Genomic DNA, 15649 nt, shown 5'->3' with positions numbered 1-15649 from the left:
TGCGGCCGTCTGGAATGCTCTATTAGGAAGTCACTGGAGCTATGCACTTTTAAGTCATCGAGATTGAAGACTCATTTCTTGAGAACTGATTTTTTTTATTGTCCTTCCCCCGCACCTCCGATTAGCACGGTTGGCTACGTACGGTGCAAAATAAGTTCAACATACATACACATGATTCATCTTCTTGGTTCTTTCGGTAAAGTCACGTAGAAGGGAAGTAATACAATAATAAAAATAAAACATAATAAAACAATTCTCACGACGTTTCGGCCACAACGCAATCAGCCGTCCTCAGGCGAAGAATGAAACACCACCAAGCTTGGAGCGTATATTTAAGCTGGGTTAGAGGGGGGGAGGTGGGAAGAAGAGCGCCTAGACAAAATAATTTGCATATCAAGAGGAATTCAGCATATGGAAAATGCGTAGGAGGTGGGCTGGGGGTGTTCCAAATCAATACTATGCCCGTGCATTATGCAGGATTAGCAGCTGCTAATCCTGCATAATGCACGGGCATAGTATCAATACTAATACTATGCCTGTGCATTATGCAGGATTAGCAGCTGCTAATCCTGCATAATGCACGGGCATAGTATCAATACTAATACTATGCCTGTGCATTATGCAGGATTAGCAGCTGCTAATCCTGCATAATGCACAGGCATAGTATTAGTATTGATACTACTAATACTATGCCTGTGCATTATGCAGGATTAGCAGCTGCTAATCCTGCATAATGCACGGGCATAGTATTGATTTGGAACCCCCCCAGCCCACCTCCTACGCATTTTCCATATGCTGAATTCTTCTTGATATGCAAATTATTTTGTCTAGGCGCTCTTCTTCCCACCTCCCCCCCTCTAACCCAGCTTAAATATACGCTCCAAGCTTGGTGGTGTTTCATTCTTCGCCTGAGGACGGCTGCTTGCGTTGTGGCCGAAACGTCGTGAGAATTGTTTTATTATGTTTTATTTTTATTATTTTATTAATTCCCTTCTACGTGACTTTACCGAAAGAACCAAGAAGATGAATCCCTGCAGTCACGAAAGCTTTAAATCGAAAAATACACATGATTATTTATTACTTGTATAATGAGAACAGAACCACTGCAAATTAAGAAGCACAATTGAACAGAGCACTCGCGCATAGGTAACACACGTGAAGTTAGAATCACAAAAACTTTTCCAAGACAATAACATTATGAACGTTGTACTCACTGGAGTGCATTATAACTTAAATCTGTAAATTGTGAGAAACCTCGTCACAACACAAACATTGCCAATGACAGATTTTTCATTACTGTTGCATGAGGCAAGCTTATTGGTGGCCATAGTGTACAAGTCGAGTTTGAGACGTATTATTATTATCATCAACTATGATCCAGAGTGATTTTTATTTTGGTTCGGTACGTCGCAAAGATCGAGCAATCTCGAGAGTGTGAGTGCCGTGGACTGAAAGGGGTCGAGAAGCACTGCGCCAAGCCATGTCACCACCCTGTGACATGCCCTTGTACACGTGTAGTGTAATAGCGCTGGCTGGTGGACAGCAGCGGCAACTGTGGTGGACAGACACAGCCCACACGCCGGTGAGGGCGTGAGCACTGGGTGTGTGGGCAGAGGGGAGGAACTGGGGTAAGGGTCACGGACCCCGTCTGGAGGACCCTGGAACTTGCTAGCGGGTTCGAGAAGGGAGGCGCGGTCAGGGCAGAGCCAGGCCGCGCTGGGAGCATACAAGGAGCCGAGAGCGGGGGGCTCGGGGCTGCCGGTGCTGGGAGTGGACTCGTCTCGTCGTTGCTGTCGTCTCGTCGCCGTCGTCGCTAAACGTCTCCGCTACACACTGCGCTACGAAGGATGGTAGTTGGCTATCTTAGTCAGCGCCGTCAGTGTTAGACGGCTAGAGTTGTGTAGAGGCTAAGCTGAGCTACTGTGGAGAGTGTGCGGACGAGACCGTGAAAGTTGTTTAATAAAGTGCCTTCTAGAAACGCACTATGCTGTGTTCCTGGTGATCTTACTTTCATTCCTGGCCACAGCTAACAGGAGTGGCAAGTAATGTCTGGACCAGTCTTGGAGCCTCCATTCATGAACCTTTGCACTTACTAGCTTGGCGAAGTACAGTTAAACAACCCCAATTACCAACAGGGCCTTCATCCAACAGTGGATTTACAGGGACTGGACATTGCACTGATGATAAGTTATGGCAACTGTGATGAATGAAAATGTTATGATTTACATCTAACAAACACTCTTTGTAGGATGCAGAAACTTTTTGAAAAGTGTTCCTCGAGTATAGATGTATGTGTGTGTGTTGAACGTATTTCGCACCGTGCGTAGCCAAGCGTCCTAATCGGAGGTAGAGAACTATTTAGGCAAATCAAAATAAGTTTATTTTCCAAGGTCATTCTCACAGGATGGTGCACTGGTAGCTATAAGGATGTAACGCGTAGATGTGTTTGTTTCACGGTGTGATGATGATGACGATGATCGCCCGCCCTTGCTTGTTGCAATGGACTGAAAATTCCGGGGCCTTTGCATTGGTTTATATTACAGCGAACCGTTGGAATTACAAGGGGCTAGGCAAGCGTGGCTCCATGCCCAGTTGTATCAACAAGGCGACTCGGTCGCTATCCATGTTCAATTTCAGTTGGTGGCATTTTCCGTATTTTTTTTCGTTAAGAAAAAAAAACACAATGACGTCCCCCCCCTCCCCCCCCCCTGTTCAAGCGAGAGACGCTGGAGGAGGGGTTCGAACAACGTCTCGGGGATGAACAAAAAAATAAACCAGGAGCCATCGTCGCTCCGACAAACCCACAAAATCCCAACATTTACCGACGCTGCATAAACATCGTCCGTCGGCCCTATAGATGGAGCCGTCCTCTCCGTGACCCTGCCCGCCTTGATTCAGCGACTCGGGCTGTTCGCTAAAATGCCTCGGCCCTCCCACATCATTTCCTCTCGCGGGGCATGTTCCGTGACTTCTTGTGGTTGGCCGAGTGGACACTGAGATATCCACGTTTAGAGACATTAGTCAGTACTAGTTATAAAAAAAAAATGCAAACGAAGAATTATTTTATCATGGGCGCTCCCTTGCCAGTATCAAAATATAAGAATGGGTTTTACCCTTTCTATATTTGCAGTAGGAGAAGCATCATATCATTATTGTAAGTGCGATTTACTCGCAAATGTTTCTGGTATTAACTAAATTACTTAACATCCGTGTAATATGTTGACTTTGATTTACATATGAACAACTCATCCACAATGCCCAATCTAGGCTGATCTCAGAAGATAAGCAGCCTTGAGCCTGTGTAGTTGCCACCAAGCATCACAGGTATTCTAGGCTGCGGGGCTGCTTTGTGGACAGGAGTTGGTAGTGCAGCCAGTTATTTTGTTGTACTGTTCTACTATGTTGCCGCATCAATGCTCCCCAACTTCGCTAACCCGCACTGGCCAACGTGATGGATCATGTTCCAACAACCCCCACGAGCCACGCGGTGTGGGGAGGGACCTCATCCAGCAGTGGATTGACAAAGAAGGCTGTACATTTAAAGCAAGAATAGTTATTGTTTTTTATATTTGATTCCTGAGATGTGTTTTTTTTCGTTGATGTAAGAGGTCTCCATAACTTTCCTCCACTAATATTAAGATTCTATCTTTGTACTGTGTTTTTGTTTCCAAAATAAAGAAAAGGGTTTTACCCTTTCTGGCAATAAAACAGAAGGTGTTAAGATGTTCAAATACCAAATACAAAGATTTTGCAAGCAATCAAATTCGCATTAACCGCAAGTACTTGTGGTGAACATACAAACAAACACGCTCTGGTGTATATTCTTAGGTTTTTTCGGTAAAGTCACGTAGGTAAAAAAATTTAATTAATAAATTATAATATTTTACCTACGTGACTTTACCGAAAAAACCTAAGAATATGAATCCTTGCAGTCACGAAAGCTTCAAATCTAGAATTAACGCTCTGGTGTAGGCCAATTAGTTTTAAAGACAATGCATCAAATATTATCAGAGCGTGTTTTTTTGCATGTTCACCACAAGTCCGTGTGGATAATGCGAACTTGATTGCTTGCAAGAAGGTTTCTATTTGGTGTTTAAACATCTTCACGCCCATACTCTTTAGTTCTTTCGGTAAAGTCACGTAGGTATTTTATTTTCTACTTACGTGACTTTACCGAAAGAACCAAAGAGTTTGGATTCCTGCAGTCACGAAAGCTTCAAATCAACATCTTAACACCTCCTGTTTTATTGCCAGAAAGGCTAAAGCCTATTTTTATTTTTTCATACGTTGATACTGGCAAAGAAAGGTCCCATTTTGTAGCTTCACAATTGTCCGCATGATTAAACCAATCATCGCCTCCAAAGCTCTGGATTATAGGCATGACCCGTAAGTCACCGCCACTCTCGTTAAGTCACGATGACCAAACCCTAATGAGCTCAATTACCGTATTTACGTAGCCATATTAGCTTATCTAACAGCTCTCGTTTATTGCATATAAACGTAACAACACACTCGCATGTACACTCTACTGCTCCACTCCTTAACCAGAGCGCGTGCCACGTGGACACTGCCTGGGAAATGAAAAGACAAGCCACAATAGCGCAATTGTGGCCCTGCAACTTGTGGACAAAATAGTAAAACCACTGCGGTCCACGTTCTTTCAACAGAGGAATGGAACAAAACTCCACGAACTCTCTTCTGAAGCCCTCTCGTCGCGGCTATCATGCCTCAACATTGCCACCTAGCCCCTCAACGTATTGCCATACGCAAGAATAGCATGGAACAGACAGCTTTTTAAAACCCGTATGCATACAAAGACAAAAGATCCCCCGGATAGCCTTAAAGAAACCGCTGGGGCAAGTGCTGTTAGCGAGAAGCACCTATGAAGGCCGGAACGGCACACGGGGGGTGGGTGGCCAGCACCACGCCCGGCTGCCTTTGTCTCCCTAGTGGGGGTTTTATACTGCACGTATAACACACACACACAAACAAAATGCGTGATAATGTGCTGACAGTGGTGCACAAGCGAAAACAACAAACAAACTCACATTCATCAATAACACTGCCCTAATAGAAAACAAATACTGTATTTAGTTAACCATTATATAGGCCACGAATCAGGCACTATGTATGTGAGAAAGGACCATTGCCCGAAACGTCACCTCCTCTATATACATGTTTATTTTTGCTGTTAGGGCAGCGTTACTGACGTGTGCGTGTGTCAAGTTTTCTGTATTGTACTTCGCGAATATTACAGCAGCCATTACCTTCGGTCCGGACTCTTGAATGCAGCTCCAATGCTTGAGTGTATTGGTGCATTGGGAGTGTTTTTCTTCTTCTTCTAACGATTAACAAAAAAGGCTTTGGCTAAACAGCTGCCCCCGCCACACAGCACGCTGGCTGCACGACGGTCAGCCTGTATATGGTCACGGTGTGCAGAGGTATTTTTGGAGTGAGTCTGCCTCTGCTCACGCAGTTCCACGCCGGTCTCTCTCTCTCTCCTGGATCGTGGTGATTGATATCTTTACCCATGCAGTGTTGTGAGTGTATGTGTGGTTCGGAGTTGCGGAGGTGTGCGCGTGTGCGCTACGAACCGGCGGCCCGAGTTCGACTCCTTCTCATGGTCACCAACACCAGTGACGATTATGTGAACCGGTCCTGGGCCTCCCGTCGGTCCCTCGTGGCGTAAACATCGCCACGAGGGAGACAAAGGCGGTCGGGCGTGGTGCTGGCCACCCACCCCTTCGTGTGGTGTGCCGGCCTTCATAGGTGCTCGCTAACAGCACTTGCACCATAAGGCTGTTAAGGCTATATGGGGGATATTTTGTCTTTGTGGCTCTGTGGACACCACGAGGCTACACACTATTACGTGTGTCACCTTACTTTAAATAACCATCGTTATCCATGTCATAATCTGCATAATCGTAATGGTGTATTGTCATCATCGTCATCATCATCATTATCTTCATTGCGTTAATCATTATTATCAAGTCATCATTATCTGTGTATATTTTATCATCACCATCATGCGTGCCGCTGTCATCATTATCAGCATCATTCTCACCATCATAATTGTCATCATCATCAATCCATCGCCGTCATCATTTATGTATCATCATCGTGATTGGCTTCCCCATGATCGTTGTGCATGTCATCATCGTCATATCCATGATATTAATCATCAACGATCATCGTCATCATTATCCACATCCACTTTATCATTTAATCATCATCATAATTACGATCATCATCATAATAATCATTATCAGCCAAGTGTCGTCATGTATGCTAACCCACTTCATTACGAGTGTTTGGTTCTGCATGAAAAATCTTCCCAACCACTTTTATGTCAACATGAACATGTTCATTTTAACATCAGATGATGGTGATGATACGTATCCAGAAACAAACCAAGACGAATTAGCAGTCACCGCGCGGTGTTTACATCACCGCAGACTCGCCTGACCCACGACCACCACTGTTGTTGCGCCGTATTTTACAAAGCATTCCATTCTTCACTGTCTTGCCCCTATCTCTCCACTCTCATCTCACCCTACTCTTTGTCGCGTTGATTTTCTTCTCCAGCGATGAAGGTCTCCTCCTCCTTCTGTATAAAGTCGCCCACAGTCGTCAAACCTTCGTTCCACGCGAGGAGGTCGCTCCTTCTCGGCGACTGCTCTCGCTGTCTGGAATTCTCTTTTCTATTCAACTTTATTTTCTGCCCTTGTTCGAGTCAAGACTTAAAGCCCACATTTCTTTTCATGAGCATAAAATTCTAGATTTGAAGCTTTCGTGACTGCAAGGATTCATATTCTTAGGTTTTTTTCGGTAATGTCACGTCGTGGCTGTGACGGTTCCACCTGAAGACGGAGACTTGTGTTGCCTCCTAAACGTCGTGATTTTTTATTTTGTTTTGTTTTACTTTTATTAATTTAATTTTTTTACCTACGTGACATTACCGAAAAAACCTAAGAATATGAGCATAAGATTTTTGTTCTAAAAAGAAAAAAAGAGAAACGTCTGCTTGAACAATGTTGTGTTAGGTAGGGAGCTATGATAATTATTGTTGTTATTTTCCAGAACAATTTAATTGTGGATAATCGTCGGTTATTTTGGATTTAGGCTACCAGAGCACAGTGACTGGGATCGCACGGGCCTGCCCCAGCAGTACTTGGTGGGTCTTTAGACCCTGCAATTTGCAACAAGAAATAACCTCGAACAGAAATTGCCAAGCGGCGGAGGCAATTACTAAACCTTGTAATCAATGCAGAATAGTTCAGTGGCAATGATGAAGATGAGACTCCTACAGCAGCTGCTGCTGCTGCTGATGATGATGATGATGATGCAAACGTATGATTGCGTCGCGACTTGAGAAACTATGCGTGCACACGTACAGCCCTTGGTTGATCGGCGGCTGGATGAACGCGGGTTGGTGGTTTAGGCGGGCCAGTTGTGCAGGTTGGTGAAGGCGGGGGGTGGGGCATAGCAGTAAAGTATCACAATTTAATTGCATTGCCATCTGCTGCCCACCACCTAGTCCCGCAAAGCGTTATTCAAAAATATCAGCCAACCTCTGCTCAATGGGAGATCGCCTCTCAATCTGCTGCCCCAACGGCACCACGCTGCGTGCTCGTCCACGACGCTCTTCATCGGGGCACGCTCGGAGCGTGGCGCGCGCGCACGTGTCGCGCCAGGTCTCTGCGTCGCTTCGTCGTCACTCCGCACACGTGGCATCGGTGCGACGGGTCAGCGGCACCACGTGGCCGAGGTGAAGGAGGAGGCCGCGGCCGCGACGGCGCCACGTGGCCGCGGCCGCCGTGCAGACGCACGTGCTTGTTCAGGTTGCTCGGGTCTCCGAACCTCCTCTGGCACACGGCGCAGCGCAGCGGCTTGTGCCCGGTGTGCGTGCGCACGTGAATGCGCAACCCGTAGCGCCGCGTGTACAGCTTCCCACAGATGGGACACGGGTGCCCGGCTCGCCTCTGAACGCCAGCCGCGGCGACAGTCCCGGGTTTGGTGGTGGCGGCGGTGGTGGTGGTGGTGTTAATATTGATGGTGTTGTGAATGTTGCTGTCGATGATGTTCTTGCATGCGGCGGCTGGAGCACTTCTGTCATTGGCCACTCCCGGTGGAGGCGGAGTGAGATGCGCGCCGTGCGCTCGCTGCCACTCGGATGAGACCACGTGGTGATGTAGATGACCGTGATGACCGTATGGATGAGTTTCTGAACCCAACCACGACGCGGGCGTCACGTTGGCAGTGCAGAGGTGTGGTGCGTTGAGAAGACGCGGTGGGACCCACGTCCATGCCGCCGCGTTTGGAACTGCCGAGGGCACGCACGTGGCTCCAAGGCTCGCATCGGCGGTGTGGATGGCGAGGGGGTACCAATGCGCGCAGGGCCCGGGAGGAGAAGGGGGACGGAGCTCTGGGAGTCCCTGGCCGTGTGCTGGGGCACTTGGCCCCGCTCGCCACGGCACGCTGCCCGCGCCAGGCGAGAACGGCAAGGTGGGAAGCCACAGCGCCCTGAACGGTGCTCCGTGGAAGAAATGCGTAGCCTCTCCTCGTCCCGCGGTGACCCCTGCGCGTGCGTGGGCAAGGCGTAGAATTTGCTCAATGACGTGAAAATGCGATGATACGGTCAGCGGTGCGTCTTTTGTGGAGGAGCAGTGGTGCTGCGGTTAACACACTAAGCCAGTGGTTCTTCACCTTGCCTGCACCCAGAAAGGGCATATCGCACCCCCAGCGGGTGCATGCACCCCGGGTTAAGAACCACTGCACTAAGTCATGAACCCGGCATGGCTAACATCAATGGCGTGTTGGATCTGAACCGACGGATCCAGGGGATCCTTTACCGTTAACCAAGCCGCTCTGACTAACGTGGAGAAGTGTGCTCAGACAACCCTCCGTGGCCGGCACGGTGTGGGGGAGGCATTCATCCAGCAGTGGACTGATCATGGCTGCTGATGATGAACGCTCCAAATACCAAACCACCCAGAATTTCGCCCGATGTCATTGGAGATCTCGGAAGCTAAGCAGTGTTTGAGCCGGGGTAGTGGTTGGATGGGCAGCCACAGTGGATAACAGATGTTATCGGCTGCTGCGTGGCAGCGTGGTGAGCGTTTACAAGTGTGTGTGTGTCTGTCTGGTCACACCTGGAGCCTGCAATGGTACAACAAACAGCGCGTGTACGCACCGTGCGTGAAGGCCGATGGGAAGACTGGCATCGGCAGCAGATCCAGGGCCAGCAAAGAGTGCATGGTGCACCACGCAGAACCTGCGGAATCATCGTCATCAGTGTCATCATGATCACCACCAAGATCATCAGCAGCACCACCGGCGTCATATATTTTTGAGAATCTTTCGTGTAGTCAAAATCTTTCGTGTGTAACCACACCAATGTGCGTGATTATCCAGAGAAACCCCAATTATGTGGGCATTTAACATTCAGAGCATTTCACATTCAGAGACAGGTCAGAAATCTACTTGCTACACCCGTTTCTCCAAGCAACGCTTCGTTGGCCTGCAAGGCGGGTGTCTCGCGTGACTCCCATCCATGCGTGATCCACCGACCCTCTCTCCAAGTCGCCAACCTAGCAGGCGCCAATTACAACAGCCGAAACACCCGGCCTGGGCATAAAACAACGCTGAGAAGAGGCGAGGTGGCCAGTGGCTAATTAGGTCAGAGTGCTGAGCTGGTACCACTGAAAATCCTGGATTCGAATCCAGGCAGCCACTCGCGATTAAACTGGCATCTAACACGTGATGAGTTGATGGTCTCAGCCTGGTCAGCAATGACTGCACAACAACAACAACAACAAAAACCCGTCATATTTTAGTGTTGGTTCTGCACCTAATTTGGCTAAATTGCAGTTCTGTGAAATAAAACCATTTGACGACCGTGCAAAGAGCATTTCTATCGGTGGCAAAGTGGATGGGAACGTGCTGCCCGCTACTGTGTTGACCATCGGTCTTTTTAAGGGTTGTCAGATGTAGTTCTGTTAAATCCGCGTATGCAGGCCGTTGTCTAAGACCAGGTATTGCACTGATCTGCGAGATACGAATGACTGCTCAGTCTAATTTACATGACGCCGGTAAAGCACAAGCAAGATAACATTTGTGGAAACAAATATATGTGTAAAAAAAAAACTTTGGGTACATCCTGCATAGTGTTTATCGCCGTGAGCAAGGGTAGCTAAGGACATACCTGTTCATGAGACGACTCTGCTACTCTCTTCTCTCTGACAGTCGCACTGAGCATTTTAAATACCTGCACACGGGTACGTGTGTGTTTGCGTATCCCCCCCCACCCCCCTTATCCTCACTTAGCGCTTCCCTGCTCCTCTTGTTATTGTTGTTTTATCACCAGCAAACATCCACGTCATAAATTTCCGAAAGGTCCCCTTCCTCGGTTGGTCGCTGTGAGGGTGTCGAGCTGAATTAACCGACCCGTCCATCTGGTCATTAACCGAGGGGGCGCGGGGCGGTCAGGCAAACAAACGAGGCGACCCGCGCTACCGGCCATCCAAAGCGCCCTGCACAAAGAAAGAAAAAAACACAAAGGCCCCTCGACCTTGATAGAGAACCCAGTGCTCATGATGTCGGGGTCACTACTAGGGTTGCGCGCCTGCTTGTGTGTTTGTGATGGGCTGGGTGTGTGCACACTCCGTGGGATAATGATGACACGGCCGGAACAGGGGGCATCTTATCTGCACGGTCAGTAAACAACCTGACCATCGCCGTTGGCCTTCATGACTGCAAGTGGATCGTGGGGTCCTCTTACTCTGTTGACGTTCGGTTTGTCAGAGGGACCATTAAGGCTGCTGGTTCGTGTGGCGAGTGGGGGGCTGGGGTGGAGGTGGTGATGGTGTCACATTTATTAACTTGTGACTTCACACAAAATCCGGCTGCTCCGTGCTGGTCTGAGTGAATGAAACGGCTTTGGTTCCAAAACACCTCTGCGATTGTTATTGTGAACAGTTCATCAAGTCACTATTTACTAGAAATTGCCCGTGAACTTCCACGGTTTAAGTCCCTCCAATAAAAGTAAATGTGTCCTTCACACGCCAGGCCGGATTTTTCTTCATAATATATTTGACCAACTCTTGAGTCAAAATATTAGCGATATGGGGTGACATAAATTTTGCTAATCCCATAACATTTGCAAGATAAACATTTTCTTTCACTGATGTTTTATTTAAACTAGGTCAAAAATTATCAGCATAATTTCCAGGTATGAGTGAGCACATGACAATTATTCAAGTGTTGCAGCTGGCAGGATCATGTTTACATTATAACGGCTAGGAATATGAATGCTCAAGTTAACAAGTGGGGGAAACACTGGCCATTTATTCAACGAGTGGGAAGTTTCCACTTTTTTTTAGGGGTAAATCCACATCTTCGTGTCACCCTCCCTCCCTGCTTCCATCCGACTTTCCCTCCTTCACCTGAGATTTCTAAAAGCTAATTTGCATGCTCATCTGCAGATATGTGTCTGAAATCCGAAGGTCGGATAGGAAATTCAGCTGTTTACATAGTAGCTCACTCCGTTTCGATGAATTCTGTGCCAATATTTCAGCCGATCGCATTTGTGGGTATATTACAGACAAATTAATACTGACAATGGTCGATAATTTAAAGTTATAAAAGCGCTGTCCCTGGTGCTGACTGATATTGCTTTCATAAAAATTTTAAGCAATCAACATTACTTAGTGTCAATAGTCTCTTACAAAGAAAAGTTCAGTTTATTATGCTAAAAAGTCACTTTATATCAAATATATGAATCTGAAAATGTCAAAGTGGTTTCGGCTTCAAAAAGGTGGTGCATTTATTGTTTCCTCGATAAAGCGCAGGGTCAACTTGTATTTGAAAATCCCGCATTACTACGACGGGATGATCTTAATCACCAGTTTTCTGAAACGTAATTGCCTATTATACTTAATTGCCTGATAAGTACGTGTTATAACTTGACGTATACACTATATAGGTTTCTTTTGGGAGGGCTGCGCCATGAAAACCCCTCACATTTTGAACCCAATACCCAATCTGAAAGAAAACCAAATATCGTATTAACATTCTCACGAATAAAGTGCTGCCTTCCCTCTCGTCCGTGGTTCCTCCTCACGACTCTGAGTCGTTTCTTTTCTTTGAGAGCGACGAACAGACGCTGCGCGCATTACAAGTTGACATTATCGAAGACTCGTCAGGTCACCGCATCGCGCGGCGCTTTCAGATGCGCTTCGACGGCCGTCTGGAACGCTCTTCCTTCCGATATTAGGAAGCCATTGGAGCTATGTACTTTTAAATCACCTACATTGAAAACCTTTCTTTCGAACAGTTTTTTGTGTGTTTGTTTATTGTTCTTCTCCCGCATATCCGATTAGAGCGGTTGGCTTGCGTATGGTGCGAAAAAAGTTCAACATACAGTGCATCATTGTCACTAGACATCAGGTCTATGATTGCTTCTCGTTCGTATTGTCGATATTGTCCACCTCATGTGTACTGGCTGTACAGGCAGCTACAGCATTTCCTTGTTATTAATACCGTCTCATTTAAATCTGCTATACTGTCTCGTCCTTAGACTTCACTGGCTTATCTGCTGTAATGCCTCCTGTATGCTGTCCACTGTGTACTGCCAATTTAATACGGTAGGAACCCACTGGTTCGACCAGCCCACAGGGAGGGGCTGGGTGGGGAGGGAGGGGCTGGGTGGGGAGAGGAGGGTGGGGAGGGTGGGGAGGGGCTGGGTGGGGAGGGGTTGGGGCTGGGTTGGGAGGGGCTAATCACACCGTGGTACCCTTATAAAACTCAAATAAATATATATATACACAGTGGACGTTAAAGATCGCGTGGCGTCGTTTGGAAGAGCCAGGCCACAGCGTGTCGGTGCCGTGGTTCCACATTTGTGAAATTTGAAAAGTTGAACCGCAAATGACAATATGCGCAATTTAGGATGTGCACAGAATGTCAGAATACCATTCATTTATACTGCAGGAGGAATCCTATTAGCTATAAAGCTCTTTAAATGTCCAGTAGGGGCGGTTAAGAACGTTCCACGTGTAAGCAGCGTTGACCCCCACCCCTAATTGTGAAGAATTTGTCAGGAACCTGCTGAATAAGAGTTTAGTTATTTTGTTTTTTTAACCCATCTCCGTGACTTTTACCGAAAGACCCACAAAGAGTCTTGACACTCGGTGATGCTTTCCTTGAGAAAACAAACTAAACACGAATCCAGCATCGCATTTAAATTTGAATGTAAATAAATTTACATGGAATCCGATAAGCTATAAAGCTCTTTAGATGTCCGGTAGGGGCGGTTAAGAATGTTCCACGTGTAGGCAGCATTGACCCCCACCCCTAATTGTGAAGACTTTGTCAGGAACCTGCTGAATAAGAGTTTAGTTTTTTTTTGTTATTTTCTTTGAACCTATCTACATGACTTTTACCGAAAGACCCACAAAGAGTCTTGACACTCGCTGATGCTTTCCTTGAGAAAACAAACTAAACACTAATCCAGCATCGCATTTACATTTGAATGTAAATAAATTTACATGGATCGATTCTATAATCGTCGACTTACAAATTCGATTTCTCCGTCCCACACAAAGCGCAGGTGGTAACCTAGGAATCGATTCGAGTGGCGGAATCGGTATGAATCGATACGCGCGCTTCCGTTTCGCATAGCCGCTCTGTGGAATGCAATGGGCAATCTGCAGTCGCAATTGCGCCACCGCTGCTCATCAAGACCGACTTTCAGGGAAATAAATGTCTCCTCCGGCTGTTAGACCTTCTCCTCTAAACGACGAAGGCCATTCGGCATTCACAGCAGCGTCCGACTGTCTTTGAGCGAGCCCGGCCGCCCGTTCTACGAGGCCGCGCGTGAAGCCTCGAACTCGCCTCGCCGCTCTGCCCGGCAAGAGGCGATCCAACTCGGACAGTGAAGGGGGTGGTGGGGGGGGGGTCAACCCTGGGTGGTCGGGGTCAGGGACGACTTTTTTGTGGTTGTCTCTCTGGGGGTCTCCCCGCGCCACCCACCACCACCACCATCCTCTTCTTGAAACACACGAGCGCGTAGCTGAATTAGAAGCCAGGACATGAATCACAACAGCATCCCGCCGCGATGGCTTCACTGTCCAAGGCGCGGGCAATTGGTGGCCGGTAAGGCAAGCAGCCTTGTTGATGATGATGATGGTGGTGGTGATGATGCCCTCTCTGATGGCGATTTCTGCCCCCCTTTGTGGTCCTGCTTGTGGAGAAAGTGCCGTCTACTGTGGCTCCCAACGTCACGGGCACTAACTACAGGCAACTGCGATCGGTGGCCCAGTGGAGTTGACCACGTTTTGTGGTGGCTTTAATTTTTTTTTAAATCTGTGCCCATCAAGGCAATGTGTGGATCTGTGGCAATGCTGCACATTTCAAATTTGGGCGAGGGTGGCTTTTGTTCCGGGTGTTAATTGAAAGGGGCACAGCATACATGGTTTCCACCTCTGTCCAAACTTTGTGGTGTAGTTGCCCTCGCCGTTATTCTCATGCCCCTGTGGTCTCACGTATCGCGTCTACAGATAATTCACTGGTTTTGAAATTACAAATAGGAATCCTTATACAAATGAACATCGTTTTTTTAGAGTGTCTTAAATTAATTTAACCAAAATATGTCAATATATACCCTACCTTTACAAGAGTAGCGGTTTTATATGGTCCATGATTATACTGCACACTCCATAAAATGAGCACCTACATTTTGAGATCTTGGCAATTTTCCTATGCATAATGACCCATGCCACGACAACATAATTTCCACCACTGTCTTTAAGTGCTGTCACCGTGATGAGTTTGTCCCATTATTTCAACAGGGTGATACTTGGACTTCAATGAGATTGTTTTTTTTAACTCGATATTTTTTTAATATCCAATGTTTACTTTAATATGCAGCACGTAAGAGGGAGGAAAATGAAATTGCAAAAAAACGGTTGCTGTCAATAATTATGTTTCATTATGCAGGGGAAGAAATGCATGGCTGACTTTTTCTGAGCCCCTGTCACCAGCTATGCTTGCAGTACAGTATAACATCTAGGAAGGCTTGTATTTTCTTACCAATACGTTTCTGTGTCATCACATTTAAATTATCAGTTTCAGTGTTCAACCTGAGCATTAAATACTTTCCGTGAGTAATGTACCTTGTACAGAAATTTATGGCTGGATGAGGGCCACCCCACGCTGTTAAGGGATCATACTTGACACAGGCTATTGTGGGTTGGTGAAGATGGAGAGTGGGGTCAGAAAGTCCAGTAAAAATGCATTTTGCTGCATTGCCCTCTGCTTTCCACGACGTAGCCCAACAGACTATAACAACCTGCTGTGTATTGTGTTTTCCCATCCAAGGACCATCGAGAGTCAAACTTACTTGATACGCAAGATCTGACGAGGTCTGGGACATTGTGGGTGATAGGCTGAGTACTCTAATGCAGGTCAATATTTGCAACTGCAATGCGGAGATTGAACGAACCACATTCCAAAGCATGTACTGTGACTGTGGGTCATGCAATTCAACAGCAAGCATAGGACGTAATCACATTTTTCACCATTGACCTCCCTCAAATATAGGGTCAGAGCCAATAAAATATTCTTCTAGCTGCTCCTTGGGTATAAAACA

At 47.0% G+C, this 15649-nt stretch overlaps 1 protein-coding gene across 1 annotated transcript in view; it reads left to right on the top strand.

The window, feature by feature from the left end:
* The first annotated feature begins 13641 nt into the window (after positions 1 to 13641).
* RNGTT (RNA guanylyltransferase and 5'-phosphatase) overlaps positions 13642 to 15649 on the top strand; it is a 41824-nt gene continuing 39816 nt past the window's right edge. Inside the window, exon 1 of the mRNA XM_078877330.1 lies at positions 13642 to 14154. Within this exon, the coding sequence (XP_078733456.1) occupies positions 14091 to 14154 (64 nt within the window). The 5' untranslated portion in view covers positions 13642 to 14090. The remainder of the gene's footprint in view (positions 14155 to 15649) is intronic.

Source organism: Lampetra fluviatilis, chromosome 47 (genome assembly GCF_964198595.1).
Source record: "Lampetra fluviatilis chromosome 47, kcLamFluv1.1, whole genome shotgun sequence".
Lineage (NCBI taxonomy): Eukaryota > Metazoa > Chordata > Hyperoartia > Petromyzontiformes > Petromyzontidae > Lampetra > Lampetra fluviatilis.
This window is presented reverse-complemented; position numbering and strand designations above follow the sequence as displayed.